The sequence below is a fragment of the Nannobrachium achirus genome (genome assembly GCF_963921795.1).
Source record: "Nannobrachium achirus genome assembly, chromosome: 24".
Classification (NCBI taxonomy): Eukaryota; Metazoa; Chordata; class Actinopteri; order Myctophiformes; family Myctophidae; genus Nannobrachium; species Nannobrachium achirus.
Genome location: NC_137831.1, coordinates 8,965,627 through 8,990,449, shown reverse-complemented (window position 1 = coordinate 8,990,449; position 24,823 = coordinate 8,965,627). Strand labels below are relative to the sequence as shown.

General features: G+C 43.2%; 2 protein-coding genes across 2 annotated transcripts; both read left to right on the top strand.

Annotated features, from left to right (window-relative positions):
* Window positions 1-2,309: 2,309 nt before the first annotated feature.
* Window positions 2,310-18,190, top strand: LOC308280380 (actin-related protein 3). The gene is made up of 12 exons (XM_080720642.1): window positions 2,310-2,490; window positions 3,520-3,575; window positions 3,836-3,960; window positions 4,893-5,003; window positions 5,100-5,195; window positions 6,804-6,911; window positions 7,364-7,507; window positions 10,017-10,190; window positions 11,728-11,820; window positions 12,215-12,340; window positions 13,684-13,767; window positions 15,058-18,190. The coding sequence occupies exons 1-12, from the start codon at window positions 2,447-2,449 to the stop codon at window positions 15,151-15,153; spliced, it is 1,257 nt and encodes a 418-aa protein (XP_080576768.1). The 5' UTR covers window positions 2,310-2,446; the 3' UTR covers window positions 15,154-18,190.
* Window positions 18,191-19,036: 846 nt separating this feature from the next.
* Window positions 19,037-24,004, top strand: LOC308279945 (transmembrane protein 182-like; the record flags this gene model as incomplete). The annotated part of the gene is made up of 5 exons (XM_080720170.1): window positions 19,037-19,243; window positions 20,260-20,366; window positions 21,594-21,649; window positions 22,609-22,746; window positions 23,949-24,004. The coding sequence occupies 5 exons, from the start codon at window positions 19,037-19,039 to the stop codon at window positions 24,002-24,004; spliced, it is 564 nt and encodes a 187-aa protein (XP_080576296.1).
* Between the last annotated feature and the right edge of the window lie 819 nt (window positions 24,005-24,823).

The following is a 24,823-nucleotide window of genomic DNA, read 5'->3' as shown; positions in this document are numbered from 1 at the left end:
TAAATTCCTTACCAAAGCATTTCTTTACCAATGTGTTTGTAAAGGTGTCTAGTAACACATCTCACAAAGTCTGAAATTCAGTTTCCCTAGCAGAATGAAAGTTGGAGTCCCATTAAATTAACTATACAGGATAAAACACACCAAAATAAATATGCGTTACATATAAATATATATATATAAATATAAATATGCGTTACATCACTTTTCACAGTTTTGTGGGAGCCGCCTTTACCCCAAGGAATGTTTTTCGTGCAAAACAAATGCTTGCAAATTGCAATGGATTCAGAATCATTAAAAACCCCTAGTTTGACCCCTAACATGCTACTTAAAACATATTTATTTTGGTGTGTTTTATCCTGTATAGTTAATTTAATGGGACTCCAACTTTCATCATAACGGATTCTGCTAGGGAAACTGAATTTCAGTCTTTGTGAGATGTAACACTGACTTTTTGAAAAGTCGTTATATATTGAAGCAGCAGCAAAACTCTGCATCCATCGACTCCATTGTAGAGTGAAGAAGAAGGAGTAGTTTTAACAGGTAGGGAATTTAAGAGGGAACAGATGAGGAGGAGACGACGAGACCCTCAAGTGTGTGAATGATGACTCTGTCTGAGGAGAGAGCAGCAATGTTCTTTGAGATTTGGTGTAATATCAGAGCTACCGTTGACCCCAAGAGTGCTCCTCCAACTATATATCTTCTTTATCAGTGGGCCACCGGGTGTGGTCGCATGCAGGAGAGGAGGACCACTTCCCTGGAATGTGATCTGATGGGGGGTAAATCATCACTATCCTCCACCTGCTGTACTGTAGCTCACTGATGGACAGGGGCGTCACAAGGGAGGGGGAAAGTGGGATTGAGTTACTAGGGCCCAAGGTGGAGGAGCGGCCTTAATTATTTTATAAAAGTCGAGAAAATGTACGTGCAATAGGTCTATGTATTTTTTTAAGCGAACATTTGTAACTCAAATTTTGCTTCTGGGAGGTCCCTGGAATTACATAATTTGACCAATATTTAGTGGCCAAATACATATCATTTTGGGGGTCCTTCACATGAAAAGGTTTGAGCACCACTGACATATGGTTTTTCAAAAAACCTTAGAAGGATTTGAAATGTTCAAAGAGTTGCACCAATTTTCACGATTCTTCAAAATAGCAGATCTAGAAGCTCGCAGCGCGGCACTCGGTGCCGTGCTGTGAGCTTGTATATCTGCAATTTTTCAATAGCCTAGTTAAAGCACAAAATAATGCGTACCCAGTCTAAATGGGTTAAACCCCCTCCTCCACCTATGAAGAACATTCATGGGGGGCCCGCAGTGAATCCTTGTACCCAGGGCCCAGAATTTGGTGTGACACCCCTGCTGCTGGGTTGTAGTTAAGCAGAAGCTTCTGCTCCAAGGAGTAATAGTTTGCTCACCAGAGAAACAGGAATGCCCTGTTATCACCCATCCTTCTGTTGTGCCTGCAATCTGTTCAGTACAGCCTAAATCACAGGGCTTTATTTTAGCAGCAGCAGTGAATCAATCCCATCCATTATCATTGTGTGTGTGTGTGTGTGTGTGTGTGTGTGTGTGTGTGTGTGTGTGTGTGTGTGTGTGTGTGTGTGTGTGTGACAATTGTCTAATGTAATCCTGTGCACGCTACACTCCCTCTGCCAACCTGGGGAGAGCAACGGACTGACCTCATGCTTCCTTATATGCATGAGGAGCCCAAGCCGCTTCTTTTCTCCTGACAGGGGGGAGTTTCCCTGGTTGGGCGTAGCACTTGGAAGGAACATGTTATTCCAACCAGTTCGTTTCCCCTCCATCATCAAAATATACTTAAAGAAGTACCAACAAAATGTTTGAAAATAGCTCTTCTACAAGCTCACAAGTGTGAGCTTGTGAGCTATTTTTGGCAAAGAGGTTTGAACCGTTTGATGTAGAGGGGGAAAAGAGCAGACTAAGTACAGAGTGAAAGGTCAAGATTATTAAGTATTGACAGTTCAAGTGGTTAAATATCTGAAAACACACATTGATATGAATCCAAAATATACTGATGATTGTGCTGTCAAACTGTCAATGAAACTATATGGAATCTATGAACAGGTTGTGGGGGGTCCCTGCTTCATCTCTCTCTCTCTCAACTAAGGGGTCCTTGTTGGCCTGAAAACGTTGAAGACCCCTGCTTTACACCACTGGACATGGCATGCCCACTGCCCAGGGATGCCAAGCCTAGTCTCCGCCACGCGGGGGCGGCATTGCGTTGTGACTGCACTCACTGAATTGATTTGTTACAGAACCCGGAAGCTTTCCTGCTGGATGAGCTGAATCGGCCGCTGCTAGCACTGCTGCTCATTCTGGATTTATAGGGGATCTCTGCAGCTCTGCTTCATAGAAACCAGTTGAAAACCAAGTTAACCCATTTATTTGCGTGTTAAGTGGTCGTTCCATCGAAGCAGAGGAAGCATGGCTGGTCGCTTGCCGGCTTGCGTGGTGGACTGCGGCACAGGGTAAGTGATGATGGACCCACTGGGCGCTGCTAGCATGTTAGCATTAGCACGTCCTATTCATTGAGCCCACATACAGTCAGGCGGCTGTCAAACTGAGTTAACGCCCTGTCTAGCAATGTAGCCTAGCTAAAGCTAACACTTCTGCTGTGTTTGTTTTAATTTATCGGTTCACTTTTATGCCGAAAAATGAACTCACCGCAATGTAACCGTGCCTGTTTGCCTGTCTATGAATAGATTATTATTAGCAGGACAGCAGCTTTTCATTTAAAGATGAATTAGCCGAGGCTAACGATGGGAGCTTAGTTACTTCCTGGAGCAGCTGATTGCTGTGAATCCATGGGATATATTGATACTAGCAGAAGTATCGCATTCCATTGCTCTGGCGTTAACAACAGTGTCTTAACTCAAGTCACTGTTTGAATCACTTTATCCCTCTAAAACAGGGGTCTTCAACGTTCTCAGGTCAAGGACCCCTTAGTTGAGAGAGAGATAAAGCAGGGACCCCCACTACATATTGTATACAATTGTGTTGCAGATTAAAATTCTTAGACTTGTTTGACAGCACTGTCATCATGTTGGAGTAATGTGTATTTTCAGACATTTAAACACTTGAACCATCAAATAGTTTAGTCTGCTCTTATTATCCCTCTACAAACCTCTTTGACAAAAATTGCCAATCTACAATCTATTTTTGTCTAATGTTCCACTCAGAATAGGCTAGGGTTCAAGTGGTTAATGTAAAAAACATGATCCTATCACACAAAGATTTGGCAGCCCCCCTGTAGTAACTCTGAGGACCCCCTAGGGGTCTCGGACCCCCTGTTGAAGACCCCTGCTCTAAAAATTGAGTACAAAAAGACCCCAATGTAAACAAGCCATAGTGCTTTCTTGGGTTTAAATCCTATTGGTAGACTTTGTATCTGAACTGTACTGTCTTGTGCTTTTCCTATGCAAACTGCTTACTAATACAGGAATCGATCAATGAATCAATCCCAAGCTTAACGTAATAATTCACATTTATTCCTGTAGGTATACCAAGATTGGATATGCAGGAAACACAGAACCACAATTTATTATTCCTTCATGTAAGTATAATGATCCTATGGCATGTTAATATTTACACTTGTGTATTTTAATCAGACTGTATTTCCACAAAGAATTGCCACAGACACAGTGCATTTGTGTCATAATAGCTTCTATTTCTCAAACTATTATTGTGTTATTACTCATACTATCTGATTCCATCTGTCAAACACAATTCTTGTAGCCAGCCAGGTGAGAAAGTGACGTACAGATATAACGGTACACTGCTGGACCAAAATGATAACTGTTTTATTGTGTTCAGGTATTGCAATCAAAGAGACTGCCGGCGTGGGCGACCAGGCCCAACGCAGGCTGATGAAAGGAGTGGATGACCTGGACTTCTTCATCGGTGACGAGGCCATCGACAAGCCCTCATACGCAACAAAGGTAGACACACAAACATCCTTCTGGGATGAATGACATTAAGGGGTCTTCTTGAATTAGCCAAGACAGATTTGACTGTGTGTTTTTGCAGCTCTTATGCCATATATTTATTCACACCTAAAAGTGATGCATGGGATGAACTACCTTATGTTTCATGCACATTAAACAACCAAACAAACCAAATTAACCAAATCACAAAAATATTATTAACGTCTTGCAGAACTCTTGTAATTGACTGTTGTGTTTAAGAACAGTAGGCACTCGACAGGCTTTTGGAATTGACTAGGCGATATATTCATCTGTTAATGTGCTTGTTCAGCACCATGGAGAGAGACATGGGAACATGCTTTCAGTAGCCTGTAACATGTAGAGCCATCCACTATCATAAGCTGACATGACACAAAAGTTGAATTAAAATACATTGGGTATTAATAAAGAACAGCTCTGGTTTTGTCTCCTTTTGCTAGTTGATAGAAAAATAAACACAGCAAGTGAAAAAACGGATGAAAGATCTAAGTGTGTTACCGTATTTTTCCAAATGGTAGCCTGGGCGTTTACTTCCCCAAATCGATTGGAAACCCCCGGTGCTTAAAACAACCGGCTGGCTATTTGCGATACTTATTTGCTTCCATTTGAATGGCGGTCGATGCGCAAAGCGGTGTCAGACCAAAGGTGGGTATTTGGTCCCCAGTGGCTATTTGCTCCCAGGCTACTATTTGGAAATATACGGTATGTTAATTAAAATGTAGTCTACAGCTATGTTTGTAGCCTGTTTGTCCTGCATCAACTGATCTGATATAGTGATCTCAATACTCTGTTCATTTGGCCTTCACCCGCCCAATCCTTACATATTCTTATGGGTCCCACTGTTTCTGGATTGCACTTCACGTCACTAAACGCTAATCTATTTTCATTTTCCTCTCTCCTCTTCCCAGTGGCCCATCCGTCATGGAATCGTGGAGGACTGGGACCTGATGGAGAGGTTTATGGAGCAAGTCATCTTCAAGTATCTGCGGGCAGAACCTGAAGACCATTACTTCCTGTTGGTAAGGCTGCTTCCTCGCCACACAAACCTCAGCCCTGGGTTTACCTTGGGTGTCGGTATGTTCATGGGTCTTGTTTGTGTGTCTCCCTCTCTCCAGACAGAACCTCCACTCAACACACCAGAAAACAGAGAATACACGGCAGAGATTATGTTTGAGTCCTTCAATGTGCCAGGTTTATACATCGCTGTTCAGGTAAGCTGGAAGTCTTAACGACTGCAACATCCTCACATTTAAGCCTGGGTTGTACTTGATTGTTTACTAAAGTACAGTTTCATGACAGCACTTATCACTGGTACAAGGTAAACTAAAAGGAGATCCTAGTAAGCTTTACGGCTTATTTACACAGGGTCCACTCTATGTATCTCATATAACATTGAAAGACAGACGGATAAAACATAGTACTTTAGATAGGATAACATTGTTTACAAAAAGATTAGAAATAAAAGACGGGCTTAGTCATTTTACAAGTCACGAGTAGCAGCCGTCTGAAGGTGACTTTTCAGACCGATTTTGAAGGAGGCTAGAGATTTGCACTCCTTTAAGGCCTGCGGTAGGGCGTTCCACATGTTGGTGGTATAGCTGGAGAACCAATTAGAGCCTTGTTTAGTGTTAAATCTACGTTGAACATGGTTAGTGGAGCTGCCTCAGGTGTTGTGATCGTGGACATCCTTAACCTTTAGGAAGTACGGTAGTTTGTCAGGTACATGGGTATCTTGGAGGTGTAGTGTATCTTGTACACCAGGCCCATTGCAAGCTGCTGTACTCTGTCGAGGAGGAAGACCAAGCACAACCCTATCTAGAGGCTTTTTTCTGTTCTAAAAGCCACACTGACAGCTAAGGCATGACTGGAAAAAGTTGGATAAGTGAAATATTAGTTCCATGACCTACTTTTGCATCCATTGTCTGCCCAACAAATCATTGGGTTATGAAACCGTCCCTCATTCTTAAGGGTGCTGAAACAAGCTTTCATTATGTACTACTCAACCTACATGTACTACTCAACCTACATGTACTACTCAACCTGAATTGCTTACAACTAAAAGAAGTGCAACATTATTGGAAGCAAGCTTATCGTGTCATAGATGTGACTTTGCGATGGAACGCAACAGACTGCCTAGAGCTGGATGATTTCACCCGTGAACACATGGTGTGACATGTGCACATTGCTGCTGTGGTGACTTGAAACCAGCGCGCAGGTTACACGTCGTCACATGCAGCACTTTTCTCACCTCTCCAGAACACGTGCATGGTTTGGTTGTCATACCAGGGTTCCCACGGTCATGAAATTCCTGGAAATATTCTGAAATTAGAAAAATATTTTTCCAGTACTGGAAAAGTATTGGAATTGATCAAAGGTCCTGGAAAGTCATGGACAATATATAGCTATGCACAGTTTTCAGCTATTGATTTTGTTAAAAACATTTTCTAAAACATGTATAACATTACACGAAATATGTAGTTTTTTGCCGAAAGGGCTGCGTGATTGCAGCCTAATGCCCAGCTGGGTGCTTCTCATTGTATCAGACAAAAAGAACAGATCTACAAGCTAATTTTGCATGGAATTATACCATAATACCATTCTATGCTTTATTTTTGCTACACTGTCTGCCAGTCTTTGGGCATTACTAATTAGTAATTGACTTAATTGACTGACTCATTATTACGCCAAATTACTTACATGGGTCTGGAAATTGGTTTAAATATTCTGGAAAAGTTCTGGAAAAGTACTAGTTCTGGAGACGTCATGTTTTGCCCATAACAGACCACACCAGGTTGAACCTGTTGTTGCTCGGTCCTCAGGCTGTGTTGGCTCTGGCGGCGTCCTGGACGTCCAGACAGGTGGGAGAGAGGACGCTGACGGGGACGGTGATCGACAGCGGGGACGGTGTGACGCACGTCATTCCAGTGGTAAGCAAGCATCACCCCCGTCTCTCCACCCTCTGATATCTATGTCTCTCACTCTCTTCTTCTAACCCAGTGGTTCTCAATCTTTTCAGGCCGCGACTCCCAAAATAATCACATTTTAACTGCCGACGAGCACTAAGAGTTGAGGCATTACATTTTGTATAATAACATGGTTCTATTGTGAAAATAGCAGATCTACATGCTCACAACGCCTCGCAATGCAAGGCGTTGTGCGCATGTAGATCTGCTATTTTCAAAATTTCTGCCTCATGCCAATGTTTAATTTGTCGTTTTAGAGGTATTAAAAAGTCCTTAAATTGTCACTTTAGAAATGTACAGATACCTTCTATACTTCTAAACCTTATGTTGGTTTGTTTAGAAATACCTACATGTTAATAAACCAATAACCACCAAACCTTACAGGGAATAATAATATGATATTATGCATGTTCCAGGCAGAAGGCTACGTCATCGGTAGCTGTATTAAACACATCCCCATCGCTGGGAGGGACATCACATACTTCATCCAGCAGCTGCTGAGGGAGAGAGAAGTGGGGATCCCTCCAGAACAGTCCCTGGAGACCGCCAAGCTGGTCAAGGTCAGTCTTTATTCTTTATGCTTCCAGGTTGACATGACCTGGTTATAGTGTGCTTTACTTCACGGGACGAATGACCTTTGTCATAGGACGAGACACCGGTGGTGAGAAAATGAGAAGGCAGATCTGAGATGTATTGCTGACTCTTTAGATCAGGGGTGGGCAACTTTGATGATGGCGAGGGCCACTATATTTCCACCTTCACTCCACAATGCCTATTGCTACGTCCTACTTTGTCACTCTAGTATCTCATGAAAAAGAAGCAAAAATAGCATATCTACAAGCTCAAAACGCATCGCGCTGCGATGCATTTGTAATCCTGAATAATTTTTTGTTATTTTTTAATTGGAATCCTGAAATGTAACTTTTTGATTTAATTTCAAATGCATTTAGTTATATACTCATGTTAACTTTATGAACCTAAATACAAATACATTGGACATAAAAGAAATACATTTTAATACTACTATACTAGTCATTAAGCTACTAATATAGACTGATGGAATTACAGCAGGTCATGTTTGGAATTGTAACAGCTGAAATCAATAATATATCAGTATTCCGGTATTAAGTGAAGGTGGGGTCCGCATGTGGCCCCCGGGCCGCCAGTCGCCATGTATACTTTAGATTGTTGTTTAGGACCATGCATTTCTCATACTGGCCACCTGAGGTCAGTAAAGCAACCATGTCACCAAGGAACTATGTGATAGATGGAGGTTTGGTGATACTTCTGTAATAATGGACATTGGGTTAACAATCTGTTTCTGTAATTCATCTTTTGGGGAAGACCACCCATTTTCAAAATTGAACTATGTCATTAATATAACTTAGAGGAGTTGTGTGGAAATAAAAAAAAAAGGTTATCCCCCTTCTTTGTTGCCCAGAACTGGAGGATTGATTTGGGAGTTTGTATTGTAACTCACACCGAGATGACATCACACTGGTGTGATTTACAATACAAATCCCAAAATCAATCCTCCAGTTCTAAGCAACACAGAAGGGGGGTTACTTTTTTCTTATTTCCTCCTCTAAGGTATATTAACCAGTAAGACTCCCTAATCGGGAGAAAAGCGACCGTAGGTGGCTTATGTCCACAAATAGGGCAAAAATGTGTTTTTCCAAAATCTTCCTGATCCATGTTGATGACATGAGTGTAGACATGCTGTGTAGTGATATTCGTGATTTTAGGGCAAAAACTGTAGGAGCAGTGTCCAAAAATGTGTTTTAAAAATCGGCCTGAAGGTGGCGCTAGAATAGGGCCATGTGAGAAATGAGGGGTGGGGTCTCCGCGTTGCCTTGGCGGACGAATAGGTACCGGCCCCGGCTCTCCCGGACGCTCCTAGCCCGAGTTACGGCATTTTATGTGCGCTGCAGTGGCAGGGGGTCCTCCACTGGGGGCGCCACCACTTTTGCATCCGTTCTGGAGCACCAGGAGTCGGTGGTCCCCAGGAATTCCCCGTGAGCAGCCCCGGGTGGTCATTTGGTCATTTTTGCACATTTGGTCATTGTTTACATCTGGGGGTCCCCCTGGGGCTCCGGGGGTCCTTGGAGGTTGTAGTTTGGCAGGCAAGGAGTGTGTGTGTAAAATCTGGCATGGATCGGGTCAACGGGTGCGGAGATATAAGCAGGGAAAAAGTGTGACGTGTGACGTGTGAGCACATTTGGTCATTTTTTTACATCTGGGGGTCCCCCAGGTTGTAGGTTGTAGTTTGGCAGTCAAGGAGTGTGTGTGCAAAATTTGGCATGGATGGGGGGAACGGTTGTGGAGATATGAGCAGGGCAAAAGTGTGACGGACTGACTGACTCACTGACAGACAGCCTGTGGAGGTTTTGGTAGTAAATGCGACCTACGGTCGCAATGACATAGTTAAATGTTGAAAATGGGTAGTCTTCCCCCGTCCTATTTAACCAGGACCAAAAAATAGCAAATCTACAAGCTAACAATGGGACATATTGTAATAATAATAATACCTGGGACTTATATAGCGCTTTTCTGAGTACTCAAAGATGCTTTACATTTGGGGCTAGGGGGAGGGAAAACTAAGAGCAACAACTTTATTAGGAAAAATATCAACTGGGGAAGGCGATTTGGAACAGGTGGGTTTTCAAGGCAGTTTTGAAGGCAGGGAGGGAGGGGGCATCTCTGATGGGCTTGGGGAGTTCATTCCAGAGGGTGGGGCCGGCTACAGAGAATGCCCTGTCACCCCAGGTTTTCTTCTTTGCATTGGGGACCTTAAGGAGGCCATCCTCACTGGACCTGAGGGAGCCTTGTTTGACAGGGAGCCAGTGGAGGTCATGGAGGACTGGTGTGATATGGTCTCTGGAGCGGGTGCTGGTGAGGAGACGAGCGGCTGAATTTTCGACATATTGAAGTTTATTTAGGGTTTTGGAGGTGATGCCATGAAGTATGCCATTACAGTAGCCTAGTCGGGAGGAGATGAATGCGTGGATGAGGGTTTCAGCAGTGAGCTAATTCCGGCTCACAAACTCTCAAACATGGTGTGTTTTCCAGGAGCGCTACAGTTACGTCTGCCCTGACCTGGTGAAGGAGTTCAGCAAGTACGACACGGACGGCTCCAAGTGGATCAAGCAGTACAACGGCATCAACGCCGTCAGCAAGAAGGAGTTCACCATCGACGTGGGCTACGAGCGCTTCCTGGGACCAGAGATCTTCTTCCACCCGGAGGTACAGGACCTTTACTACCCAATAACTGCATCAAAACAGGGAGTAGTCCAACACTAGTTTGTCAGGGGCCTTCAATGTTTTCAGGCCAAGGACCCCTTAGTTGAGCGAGAGATGAAGCAGGGACCCCCCACAACCTGTTCATAGATTCCATATAGTTTAATCGGTATATATTTTGGGTTCATGTCTATTTGTGTTTTTAAATATTTAACCACTTGAACCGCCAATACTAATAAACTTGACCTTTCACTATGTACTTAGTCCGCTCTTTTTACCCTCTACACCAAACCTCCTGCCGAAAATAGACGATCTACAAGCTCACAATGCCTCGTAGCGCGAGGCCTGGTGAGCTTGTGGATCTGCTATTTTTGGCTAAAGTTCTCAGAATATATGGACGCTAGGGTTCAAGTTGTTGATATAAAAAAGGAGAAAAAAACTTTCTACCACTCAAAGATTTGGAGGACCCCCTGTAGTAACTCTGAGGACCCCCTGTTGAAGACCCCTGGTTTACTTCTTATTGAGACGGATGGTAGGAAAGCTGAGAGGGTGACAGAGGGCGGGGGGCGGATGTGAGAGACTACTCTGGAAAGTTAAGACAAGCCAGCTGGAAAGAATGCACTTAAAAACATTTATAAGCAGCAACAGTACAGTAACTGAAGCGTTCTAAGCTCACGTTTTTTGGGTGGAAAAAATAAATAAATCCTGGATTATGTTCAGCCTGCTGTCTGTGTGGAAAGAGTCTTTAAAAGCTCCATCGTATTGTAACCAGAGGACTCAAGTTGCCCCAAACTGGTAGTTGCCAGTTATTTGCCCACAGCAATGCATGGCAAGGTATAAGGCCTTTCTGTCTACTGGTAGAATAACTGGGAGGAAGGGACTTTTACGAAACTTTAAGAGAGAATGATCATTTTGCTGCCTTGAAGAGAGGCACATCTTTTAGATCTCAATACTGTAAAGCAGGGTCTTCTACAGGGGGTCCTCAGAGTTACTACAGGGGGTCCTCCAAACCTTTGAGTGATAGAAAGTTTTTTTCTCCTTTTCTATATTAACCACTTGAACCCTAGTGTCCATATTCCGAGAACTTTAGCCAAAAATAGCAGATCTACAAGCTCTCAACGCCTCGCGCTGCGAGGCATTGTGAGCTTGTAGATCGGCTACTTTCGACAAAGACGTTTGGGTTAGAGGGGAAAAGAGAAGACAAAGTACAGAGTGAAAGTTTAAGTATTGACGGTTCAAGTGGTTACATATCTGACACAAATTGACATGATTCCAAGATGAAACTATATGGAATCTATGAAAAGGTTATGGGGGTCCCTGCTTCATCTCTCTCTCAACTAAGGGGTCCTTGGCCTTTGAAGACCCCTGCTGTAAAGCTCAACAATATTCTGTCTTATCTCAGGAGCGGAAAGATGTAGAACAGAATGATGTTGAAGGGGGTTAGCTTGCTCTCTTCATACCTACCATGTGCTTATGTAATTCTCTCAGGTAGTGGATATGCTGTTTTGGAGCCAGGTCATTAAATACTAATGTTTTTGTACAGTTTGCCAACCCAGACTTCACCCAGCCCATCTCTGAGGTGGTGGACGAGGTGATTCAGAACTGTCCTATTGATGTCAGACGTCCACTGTACAAGGTAATGCTATAAATGCAACTGGTTGCGACCGTCACACTTGTGCCCTGCTCATATCTCCGCAACCGTTGCCCCGAAATGTTGTACACACACTCCTTGCCTGCCAAAACACAACCTCAATCAATTCTCACATATGTATGTTAAAATAGGCAGTGTTGATTTAACCACCTAAACTATGTACAGGGTGCATTTCCTTGACCAGGGTCCCCCAGGGACTTGGCGCCAAATCTTTGCAGAAAATGTCCGGATCTACAAGCTCTACTTAGAACTTGTTAATCAGCTAATTTCACTTGACTGTGTGCCTATTATGACATGGCCAGAATAGGGATGCCAGTATCTATTCAAGTGGTTGAGTGAGAGTGCTGTACAAAGCTGACCAGTGTTTCGCGTCCCACAGAACGTGGTGCTGTCTGGAGGGTCCACCATGTTCAGGGACTTTGGTCGACGTCTGCAGAGGGACCTGAAGAGGACCGTGGACGGACGACTGAAGCTCAGCGAAGAGCTGAGCGGAGGCAAGTTAAAGGTAAGATACAGGAGGGATAAAGTCTGCTCATCCTCTGTGGCAGGATTCTTAGAAGGGACTTTCAGTGGTTCCCAGCAAAATGAACTGTACAACTTTGTTTTTTCATATTTTAGATTGTATTTAGAGAATACAATTTCTTAAGTATTAAGAAAAGATAAGTGTTTATGTTTTCATTTACTGCTTTCTATTGTTTTAGCAATTTGAGTATTTTGATTTCAGTGGGTGGGGGCATGCGTACAAATGGCTAAATATGTGTTTTTAGACACAATAAGCAGGCAATTTCTTTTACTTGTATTACTTATTACTAGAAGCTGGGCCGCCCTTCCCAGCGTCTAGTCGGCGACCTGGCCAACTCGGAACAATGTAAATAGGGAATGAATGCCCCGCCCTTTAATGCAAACCCCATTATACCTGTTTTCATAGGACCCGTTTTGACCATCTGTCTGCCTGTGTCCATTTATGCCCATATATGGAGATATCTGTATCTGTCTGTCTGTCTGTCGGCGTCCATTTTATGTTCATATATGGAGATCACTGCAGTTATAGTTCTGGGTCCATTTTATGCCCATATATGGAGATATCTGTCTATCTGCGTCCATTTTATGCCCATATATGGAGTATCTGTCTGTGCCTCCAACTGTGTTGCAGACACCGTGCCGGTTCCCCCTTTAATGCAAACCTCATTATACCTGTTGTCATAGGACCCGTTTTGAACATCTGTTTGCCTGTGTCCATTTATGCCCATATATGGAGATATCTGTCTGTCTGCGTCCATTTTATGCCCATATATGGAGATCTTTGACCATCTGTTTGCCTCTGTCCATTTATGTCCATATATGGAGATATCTGTATCTGTCTGTCTGCAATCCATTTTATGCCCATATATGGGGGCATTCATTTTATGCCCATATATGGAGAACGCGCGTGCCCGTGGGACGAACGGTTCTCGAGATACGCGGATTACATACATACATACACACTCACAGAGATTTTTTGTTGACTCATGTGGCGTACGTGATGTCAGAGCCTTTTATGAAGTGATGTCACAATGAGTCAGAGCTTTCGCCGATTTCCTCCGGAACAGCCTGATGTCAACAATCAACCCCGCATAAGGAGATTCCGAACGTTTCGCGCCGGTTCGGGAAAACCGCGCGTCGGGTCGGGTCGAGACCCGGCACTGCACTCCGTGCCGCGGCGGGGAACGCGCGTGCCGAATCTGAAGCCGGTGGGACGAACGGTTCTCGAGATACGCGGATTACAGACACACAGACAGACAGACAGACAGACACGCAGAGACTTCTCGCATTTATAGATAGATTAAAATGTCTCCTGTGTTTTCCCAGCCCAAGCCTATTGATGTGCAGGTCATCACCCATCACATGCAGAGATATGCTGTGTGGTTTGGAGGGTCCATGCTCGCATCCACTGTGAGTAGCAAAACACCACTTCAGCCCTATTCTATACTTTTGTCATACGATGGTTTAGCAAGGTGAAGAAAGCAGTTCTGCAACGCGTCACATTACGACTTGTGAGTGTTGATTCTTTTTGTGATTTTTCAGACAATGGTTTCTGATGCTGGCAGGAGAAGATGCTCAGTAGTCAACATGAAAATATTATTGTACAAGAGGAATCTGATATGTGTGTTAAAGTGGTTTAGTGGTGAGAATGATACATTTTGCCTGAAGCTCAATTGGTTTTGCATCACATAACACTAACCAGGAGATTCAGGAGAACTCAAAGGCAATTCTTGTGATGTTCTGGGAGGATTCTTTCAAGAAAAAAAGTCGTATTGTACACCGACGGGTACCTAGGAAAAGAGCAACATTAAAATAGTCTTCCACTTTCAAAGGTTGTTTCATTGAATACAGAAGGTTTAATTCCAACTTGTATCATAAGAGATACCTGATTAAACGACCAATAAAAATACTTTTGTACATGAAGATTGTCTTTAGACAAAGAGCAACTTGAGAACAGTTACCGGTATATTAGGTTTTTAACTTAAAGGGCAATCCATTGTTTAGATATCAGCACGGTCTCATCTTTACTTGATTCTTTAATTCAATTAACACTAGGCTCAGCCTCTGATATTGAATAAGAAAACCTCTTACACCCCATTTTATACTTTAAAAACGTTTCAAACATGGTGAAAATACTGGCATATCTACAGTGCGTAATGTGTCGCATTATGAACTTGTAAATCGGCAATAAAAAAAAGATGCTTGAAAATGTGTTCCTATAGTCACATGCTCAAAGCAGGGATGCCAGGTCAAAAGTGGTTAACCCATGTAGACCGGGTACGCATTATTTTATGCTTTTATGCTAACCCGATTCTACAAGTGTCTTCTAAATCCTTCCAAGGTTTTTTCAAAAACATGTTTCTATGTCGGTGGTTCTCAAACTCTTTCATGTCAAGGACCCCTAGCATTTATGTATTTGGCCGCCGACCCCCGTCTCAAAATATTTTGTATCAGGGACCCCCCAGAAGCAAATATTTGAGTCACAAATGTTCACTTTAAAAATGAGATATTCAAAGATTTGCGCCAAATTTTCATGATTTTTCAAAAATAGCAGATCTACAAGCTCGCAGCGCGGCACTCGGTGCCGCGCTGTGAGCTTGTATATCTGCTATTTTTCAATAGTTAAAGCATTAAATAATTCTAGGCCAAAAGTGGTTAAAGTGGGGGTAAACACTGACGCCCATCTGTGTTCTCTTCCAGCCTGAGTTCTACCAAGTGTGCCACACCAAGAAAGACTATGAAGAGATCGGCCCCAGCATCTGCCGCCACAACCCAGTATTTGGCGTGATGTCCTAGGTGGCCTGGCAGCCGCGGTCCCAGAAGGCAGAGTGTGGCACGAGATCCCCCGCAAGCGCAGACCAGACCAGACCACGCATACTGTGGAAGTACCAATAGCATTTTACACGGACGCGCCGACACACTTGTTCATTATTCTACTTTAAAAACGACAATGGACCAAACTAAACACAAACAAAAGAAAAGCACGGCAGTGTCCTCCTCACCCATGGGAGAGGATAGTGGGGACAAGAAGCATCCTCATTACAAATGTTTACCTGCCAGTAGTATAATAAATAGGGGGAGCAAATCTTTAATTTCCATGTGCCTGATATATGTTGTTCTAATTATCCTCACAGGGTTGGAATATGTAGTTAATGGATGTGACTCCTGTATAAATGCACTTCTGTGTTTATGGGTTGGGTTCTTGCTTATGTTGTTATTATGTTGTGTTGGATCAAGAAGGAAGCAGGATTACATGCTTAGAGCGATAAAACAAAACTCTACACCAGGGTTCCCCAATAGGCGGCCCGCGGGCCATTTGCGGCCCGCGGGGGGGCTACCGTCTGGCCCATACCAACCCCAGTAACAATGGTGGTATAAGAGCAGCAACAACACTAGTATATCGTCGTTGTCGGGTGGAAATCTCGCATCTCCAAATTTGTACGTTCTTTCGCAAATCATACAAGGCCGTCGCACAAAAGTAGTGAAAACAGCAGATCTACAAGCACACAACGCCTCGCAGTGCGAGGCGTTGTGTGCTTGCAGATCGGCTGTTTTCACTAGTTTAAATAATTTTTAAAATGATAAATGCAAAATGAATGGTTTTGTACATACAAGATTTTTACCCGACAACGACAATATCTGAACTGTCGCAGTCGCTGGAGTAGCGGGAACGCCGTCGTCGCCCCCTGCAATGTTGTGTCCCTCGGCTTGGTACCCTAGACATAATTCGGCCCTTGGGGAAAACTAATTGGGGAACCCTGCTTTACACCATAAACGATGATATCAGAATTCTATTGCCGTTAAGACATATCAAAGGTACAACATAGGGCTTCAAGACATCCTTAAAAAGTAAATCAAGTGTAACTTGACCAGCTAATCAAAACATGAGTACTTAAAATGATTACTGTTTATTCTTTTTGTATTATTTTTTTTCTTTTACGGTGGCTTTATTGAAGGGCATTCTTGATATTTTATTTTACCTATTACCTCTCCAGATCCTGAAAAACATTATTGATAATGTCCACTAATTAATTTTAAGTGAGCTTGATTTCATCAAACATGAATGAAATTAAAAGAAACTACACTACATTGACAAATCAAACATTCTTCAATGTTTTCTTTTTACCCTGGAACATGTAAATGAGTAGCCTAATCTCCCATGGTCTAAACGACGTGGCATGGTTGTCGACAGTAATGTGTGTTTATTTTAATTATTGTTTGTCCGTCGCTATGTACTCTCAGTTAAAGGAGTAGTTCACCCCCAAAATGACTTTTTTCTATTGATTACTCATACCATGGAGACTTGAGTTGAATAATATTTTTAGTTTTGTCGCATTCTAAAGACAATAATTAGATTTAAAAAAAAAAATGCATCCGGGTCCCCATCTGGAATCAATGGGGGTAAACTTAATATAATCACATTTTTGTCTTGTAGAAAATATAAAAAAAATATGATTTAACTCAAGTCTCCTTGTCATGAGGAATCGATAGAAAAAAGTCATTTTGGGGGTGAACTATTCCTTTAAGCATTGTGACTGATTATGTCACCCTTGAGTTTTCTTTCTGTACTGGCTCCTGAACTGGCAGTATCCTACCCATGATGCATTGCACAAAGGCGGGCAAGAGACAACCTGACTTAACCCATTAAAACTGGGAAAGCATCTGTTTTTTTTTCCTGCGTTTGCAATTAAAAAATAGATAGAAGCTCAAAGCTCAAAGGTTTAGGCATGAGGTTAGAGATGCTCTCTGAAGCCAGACGACTCTTTCCACACAATCTTCAAATGCATTTAGTCTGTACTTCTGCCTCCTAATAGGAAGCGGTCATCCGCTTATTTCACTTCACAAAAATGTTATTTTAAATATCTTAAAATATATTTTTGAAATTTCCATTTTCAACACGCTAGATAGGCTTCGACTCATTTCATTTACAGTAGGACTTACTGTAGTTATGTGACTACGAAGGCTAAACACTAAGCATGTACAGACAATTAATTTACCCGCTTCTGGAGCATAGGCCGTCAACATTCGATGTCCAGGCACCTCTGTGTTGAGCTGTTCTGGCTCCAGCTGCCTCCAGGTCATCTTCATGGTCTTGGTGTCTGCCTCCAGGTCTCTGTGCCAGGTCAGGTGTGTCTTGGAGGGACTCCTTTACAGACTGTTAGGTGGAAGCATTTGAAATTTGTGTGAACTGTATGGGTCAGGCACGTGCACACATAGACATCAAAGGGGCTTGAGCCCCTGCCCTTTTATCCTTCTGTAAAACGTGCCCTCTTTCCATGCCATACCTGAAGGCAGCATTCAAGAGAATTGCCTTGTCCAAACTCTCCGGAACTTAAACACAGCATTTTATGTTGAAGGAATTGTCCTCTCTGCATAGAAACCAAGCATCGGAAATAGCCGACCTCCAAGCTCACAACGCGTCGCACTGTGACGCGTTGTGAGCTCGGAGGTCTGCTATTTTAGATATTTTCACCAAAAGGGCCCTTTTAGAAATGTCAGCCCCTGCCTTTCATTCTCTGCACGACCCTGGTATGGGTATGACTATGATGTATGGGTTTTGCGTGGTTATGTCAGATTTTTGAGTTTGTGGAAATTGCTGATTGGTTACCGGTTCAGGAGCCATGATGACCTTTTTGTTTTTAATTGACATAATGTCTCGGAACAGTGTAATGTCTTTTGAAAATCTTCATAATTTATACTGTATAAATAATATATACAAACATTCAATTTGAAAGACTGTTGGACCATCACTGTTCTATTGTATAGCCTTCTTGTACTGTACCAAATCTGGATTTCAATGCTGGCATTCTAATAAAGGCTGGGGAGATATTTCTACAGTTGTGAGAGTGAATATTCCTCTCCTCTTTATTGTTAGACAGTACTATGGAGGTGGAGGAAGCCACTGAGGATGCAACCCTAGGTTACGTGGTGGGGTCATTTGACCTGAAATCCCCCGGAGATCCAAGGTGGTCCCCTCCCTTTACCACATCTGCACGAAATCACCCTAGAATTAAGAGTTGAGGCATTACATTTTGAATAGCAGGGTTCTATTGTGAGAATAGCAGATCTACATGCTCACATAGGCGTTGCCTGTGAGCATGAAGAACGGCTATTTTCACAATTTCAGCCTCTAATATTTGACAATTTGGCCAATGTTTAATTTGTCATTTTAGAGGTATGACAAAGTCCTTATATTGTCACTTTAGAAATGTGTAGGTACTCTATCTACACTTAAACTTTATGTTGGTCTGTTTACTGTTGAGTGAGAAAACAATGTTGCACATTAAGTTAATCATCTGGGGACCCCCCAGAAATAATTTGGTGACCCCCCCTGGGGGTCCCGACCCACAGGTTGAGAACCAATGAAGTAGAAAACAAAAACAAGAGTCCTTCCGCCACTACAGAAATAGGAAAAGTAAATATGTGCCTTGTTGGAACCGTACTGTTCTGTCCTCTACTCTCCAAATAGCATTGACTCAACACAACACTGCTATTTAAAAAAAACTTCTGTAACCATATCCCATGAAGTCACCAGCACATACTGTATGACCGCTTTTATTTTCATACTGACACGTGACACCTCTCTCTCTCTCACTCTCTCACACACACACACACACACACACACACACACACACACACACACACACACACACACCCCTGTGGTAGCAACAGAACAGACATGTCTCCCGCTGATAGGTTCCGTGTTCTCCTGTTCGTGGCTGGGTTCTGTGGAGCGGTAGGGTTCCTGTGCATGCTGCTGTCCTGTGGAACCGAGTACTGGCTGCTGGTCGCAGAGGAGGAGGAGGAGGAGGATGAAGATGGGAGAGAACTGGAGCCGTCTGTGGAAACGTTGGGTGTGAGTCACGGAAAGACCACGGCGCCTGAGGTCATTATGTGCATTTCTAACATTACCATCCATGTACAGTATTTCTGCTTTTCACGCCACCCAGGAAAATCCTCTGTGTTGAGAGCATACTAATGCGGTGGTTCTCAAGCACATTCATTTCGAGGTCTCCCCTTAACTCTGACAGTGTACAACTGGAACCAAATGAACCAGTTAGGGTGTACACTGTCAGAGCAGAGTTGCAGACTTGTGTGGGTCAATTTAGACCCCCCAAAGGAACCCACGGAGTCCCTGGAATCCACTTTGAGAACCACTACTGTACTAATGGAACCAAATCCATTTGTAGGCCTACTCACAGTTTAACTGTGAGAGTGATTTCTAATAGAAATTGAGAACTGCCCCCAACATGCCCATGGATACCATGAAATCAGGGGGAAGAAAATCGTCCAGTTTCGCCATTCCCATGCAAAGCTAGATCGAACTGAATGAATGCTGTTTTAAAGAAAGTTTACAATTGGAGTGAATGAGAGCTCACACGCACGCACGCACGCACGCATGCGCGCGCACACACACACACACACACACACACACACACACACACACACACACACACACACACACACACACACACACACACACACACACACAGTCATGTTTATCAACAGCTGCAGAAGAGCCTATACTAGAGTCAAATGCTTTTGGCTTAGTCATCAGTGCCATCTAGTGGTCAAAAATGATAGTCTGTCAAGGTACCTCCTGGCTAATTTGAATTCCCAGAAGTTCTTTTTTTTTTTGCCACTGGGCTTACATAAGAAACCTGTCAATATATCCATGGCATGGAATGAGTTAAAACGATCCTAAATACTGTAGATTTGTTATGTTGTTAACCCTGGACTCCTTTGGGGTCAAAACAAAAGATTGACCACGAATTCAAGGCTTAACAGGATGACTAATTGATAGAAAATGTGAAGTATTCCTACAATATCTTTAAAACAATTTTAAAGGATTATTGCGAGCTAATAGGAATATAAGAATATAACAATGTTTCTCTGCTCCAGGAGGAGAAGAGCGTGCGGCTCTTTCATGAAGGCCTGTTCTGGAGGTGTTCGTTCAGAGGCAGCCCGGACCACTTCTCTGTGTGGAGTCTGTGGATCAGTAAGGACCTGTAGGCTATTTGTTCCAGAGAAAGAAACGTATAGGCCTATACAGGAATATATATTTACTGTATATATATATGTGTGTGTGTGTGTGTGTGTGTGTGTGTGTGTGTGTGTGTGTGTGTGTGTGTGTGTGTGTGTGTGTGCCTTTTATAACCATGGATGATATGAGAGGAGGAAAAAAGCCTTATATTGGCAAACTGATTTTTATTTTAAGCCTGAACCAAAAATATGTGAAAACCGAAAAAAGAAGAAAGAATAAGGTTCTAATTGAATTTAATTGAATATTAAAATATCTTTTGAATAATATTTTTTATGGTCATGAACAGGCCTGGAATTTTGTAATTTTACTACTTTAGGGGCAAGTCCACTTGGCCTTTGGTGTTGTCCATTCTTTTAGGGCACAAAGGCCAAATGCCAGGGCAGGAAGGCCATCAAATAAAACATGATTTTAGTCCATTGAAAGAATTTGTTGAATTTAAGGGTTAGGGATGCTCTGCAGTGAAATAGATAAATGATGATATTTACAATCTGTTCCATGCTCAGCCCTGCACCAATCAAAGATACTGGAATGGTTTAAAGATGGGGACTCGGGGGAGTTAATATTTCAGAATCTCAATAAAAGACACTGGCATCTACATGACAAGAAAGAGACACCGGTGTCTACTGTCTACATATTGACCAGAAAGAGACGGAGGAGAAAGTGGTACAGTCAGCTGGGCTTTTAAGGCCACTGTGGCCTCAGGTCATGCCATTGGTTTGAGGAGCACGGTTACACCCTGCCACTCTGACATGTCTCCTTTCCGACACTAACCCTATCTCTAACCCTAACCCTAAACTTAACCTCTATGGAAGTGTCGCCACTCCGACAATAAGAAGTCAATTTCGGGGTGGCGACATGTCGGAATAGAGAGCGACACCCGAGGGGCACAAGGCCAAACTGAGGGGCAACGGTGGCCATGGCCTTCATGGCCTCCATGAAATTCCTGCCCTGGTCATGAATCATCAGGAGCCTGGATGGCATGAAAGAGCTTACAGAGCCCATACTGTTAGTGTAGGCTATCTCAGTTCATTCTCACAAGCATAGATGGAAGAAATACAATTCCTGTCCTCTTATAAATCCACACACTTTCTCTCAATGTTGTTTTGTTTTTTCTCCTGCTGTTCTCCTCAGTCAGTCTGCCAAGTTCAGAAGTCTGTGAGCCCGCCTTCCTCTTTCCATTTCCTGTCCACAGGCCAATAGAGCCTCATCATTTACCTGTACACACCTCTGCAGCGGACTCTGCCATTGGTTGGTACACTTCAAAGGATCATAATGTATCTGTAGTATATTATACTGGGGTCTTCAACGTTTTCAGGCCAAGGGCCCCTTAGCTGAGAGAGAGATGAAGCAGGGACTCCCGCAACCTTTTCATAGATTCCATATAGTTTCATTGTTTGACAGCACAATCATCAGTGTATTTTGGATTCATGTCAATTTGTGTTATCAGATATTTAACCACTTGAACCGTCAATACGTAATAAACTTGACCCTTCACTCTGTACTTAGTCTGCTCTGTTTTCCCCTCTACAAGAAAAAACCTCTTTGCCGAAAATAGCCTCGTGTTGTGAGCTTGTAGATCTGCCATTTTTGGCTAAAGTTCTGCAAAAATAGCCGATCTACAATCTCTGCTAAAAAATCACAGATTTACAAGCGTGTTGTGAGCTTGTATCAGGTGTAGAACGAGAGGAATACCTAGTATAGACCACAGATATAAAAAGCTAGATAGATACCTCATCCGCCACTGCAGTTCATTGGCATGACTGGTAATACAGCAAAGTCTAAACTGTAAGGTTTAAGTGGGTTTGGGTGACTCTGATCAGCTGATAAGTTTTTACTGTAGGGCAGGGTTCCCCAAATAGTTCCCCAAATAGTTCCCCAAAACAGCCGATCTACAAGCACACAACGCCTCGCGGTGCGAGGCGTTGTGTGCTTGTAGATCTGCTGTTTTCACTACTTTTGTGCGACGGCCTTGTATGATTTGCGAAAGAACGTACACATTTGGAGATACGAGATTTCCACCCGACAACGACGATATACTAGTGTTGTTGCTGCTCTTATACCACCATTATTACTGTGGTTGGTGTGGGCCAGACAGTAGCCCCCCGCGGGCCGCAAATGGCCCGCGGACCGCCTATTGGGGAACCCTGCTGTAGGGTGTGCAAAAAGGGGAAGTTCTTTCTACCAGACCCTAATGTCTGTATTTACAGTTTTCAGGACCTTCTGGAGTGTCTTCCTCATAATGGGCGTGGTCACGGTTGTGATTGGTGGATTTCTTGTCATCTGCGCCGCCCCACTGGCCAATCACAGACTCTATAAAGCAGGCGGGGCTTTTCAGCTGTCTGGAGGTAAGGATGGATCCACGTACTGTAAGAAGGTCATCATACTTTACAAGTATGTTTTCCCTGCGGACGTTTTGTACGTTTTGTGCAAAGCTGTGTTATTTAAGAACAAATGTTCACACGTTTTCTGTGACATAACAGTGAATTTAACTGAAATATGGCACACAGCACTGATTAAGAAATTGCTGGTCTACTTTAACAATAGGGTTATCTAATTATAGGGTTATCTAACTATGGGTACACCCAAATGACGGAAAAAACATTATAACTGGGAAAAACTGTGTGCAATCTTCAACCCAAGTTATACAGTTCCCTGGAAATAGAGCATGCATCAATGACCTTGAATATCTGCACTCTAGACTAGACTTCTGAGAAAATGTCTTGTTTCAGGGGGACTGCCCCATGGGTCGAACTCCCGTTGGTCTGAACACCGTCGGCAGGTTAGCTACTCACCAGCGTTGGCAGGTTAGCTACTCACCAGCATTGGCAGGTTAGCTACTCACCAGCATTGGCAGGTTAGCTACTCACCAGCGTCGGCAGGTTAGCTACTCACCAGCGTCGGCAGGTTAGCTACTCACCAGCGTTAGTTTTACTGAAGTTAGGGTTAGGGTTAAGGTTATATAGGTTTAGGTGGTCGGACCAAAGGGAGTTCGAACCAAGGACATGTTACCTGTTTCAGTAGTTGAAAATGACATCATTGTCCGTCGTCCGAAGACAAATCTGGAGGGTCTTAATTTTTATGAACAAAGAACCCATCTGACATTCAGTTCCCACACAAGTTGTTTTTAATGTGCCTCCGTCTGGACTCACAAATCTCAAATCTGTGTCGTATGAATAGCAGAAATAGCCCACAACATGTGGCGATGGAACGCAATTGTGATTTTGTGATTTTCTATATTTATTTAGACTTGTATATAGCTTGTATATAGCTTGTATATCGTCTATTTTTGGTGAGTCTTCCCCCCAGAATAGGGATGCTGGGGTTCAAGTAGTTGAACGTCAAGAATAAAGTTATTTTCAGTCTGTTTCACCATGACATACAGTATGTCTGTATCTTAGGGAGAAAGGTTTGCATATTTACATAGTGTAATATGATATAAGATTCTAAAAAATAACAGAGTTATTCAGGGGTGCCGGGGATGAAAAGAATAGTCAAAAAACCCCTGCCTTATATTGCTTTTCTGAACCTGGCTTGGCCACTCACACAGGACAGTACAGCATAGTGGGGCCTGTTCATGCGCTCTGCGCCCCGGCCCGGCTTTGACCTGTTTTTGTCTGTGGGTCAGTGTGACTGGACAAATATGCCCGTATATGGACATGCCTGATGTGACGTCACAATAATGATGTCAGAGTATTGACGCTGTCTGACATCATAAATTGTCCATGAATTACCATGTGTTAAGTTAACCTGGGCAATGCTGTGGCTCTGAGTGAAACTTATAACCTATCTGTGAACTAACTTTTAGTCACCTATAACATCTATATATATTGGCAAACGTTACAAGTAACCCAATTACAACACAGACCATGGTATGCTGAAGACATTTTCCACTTCTCCAGAGAAAAACAACACGTGTTAAAAAAAAAGCTCCATTAGAAACAGAGGCGCTATGGTAAAAAGGCTGTTACAGACTTGGACCAACTGCATCAGATTTGTGTATTGGGGAAATCTCGCTCTTTCGAACAATCATTTCGACAAAGGAGCGTCGGGAGGGTTAGCGACCCACCCCACGGAGGTGAGGTTTTTGGGTGTCGAAAAGATGAAACGTAGAAACAACGAAGCGCTACCTTGTGTATTATCCCCTTTCCTCATCTCAGTGCTAGTTCAGTCAGATTAAACTAGCTGCTGCCTTTTGTCATGTCATCTCACTCCATCAGAAAACTAGCCTAGGAGATGTGGCTTTGCCTTCCAGCTGGTCATTATTGAGATCGTCAGGTCACAAGTTACTATGAAAAGCTCCACCGGCTGTCTGTCTGTCCGTCCGTCCGTCATGTCACGTTACATCACACCTTTGCCCCTACTCTATCTCTGGCACTGTTGGCCCTATCGATGCCAAACTTTGCACACACACTCCTTGGATGG

Excerpts from the sequence above, each read along its gene's own strand:
- LOC308280380 (XM_080720642.1), top strand. The coding sequence starts at position 2,447 with ATGGCTGGTCGCTTGCCGGCTTGCGTGGTGGACTGCGGCACAGG. Across the intron at positions 3,576-3,835 it reads ACAATTTATTATTCCTTCAT|GTATTGCAATCAAAGAGACT; the intron begins GTAAGTATAATG and ends TATTGTGTTCAG. Across the intron at positions 6,912-7,363 it reads TGACGCACGTCATTCCAGTG|GCAGAAGGCTACGTCATCGG; the intron begins GTAAGCAAGCAT and ends TGCATGTTCCAG.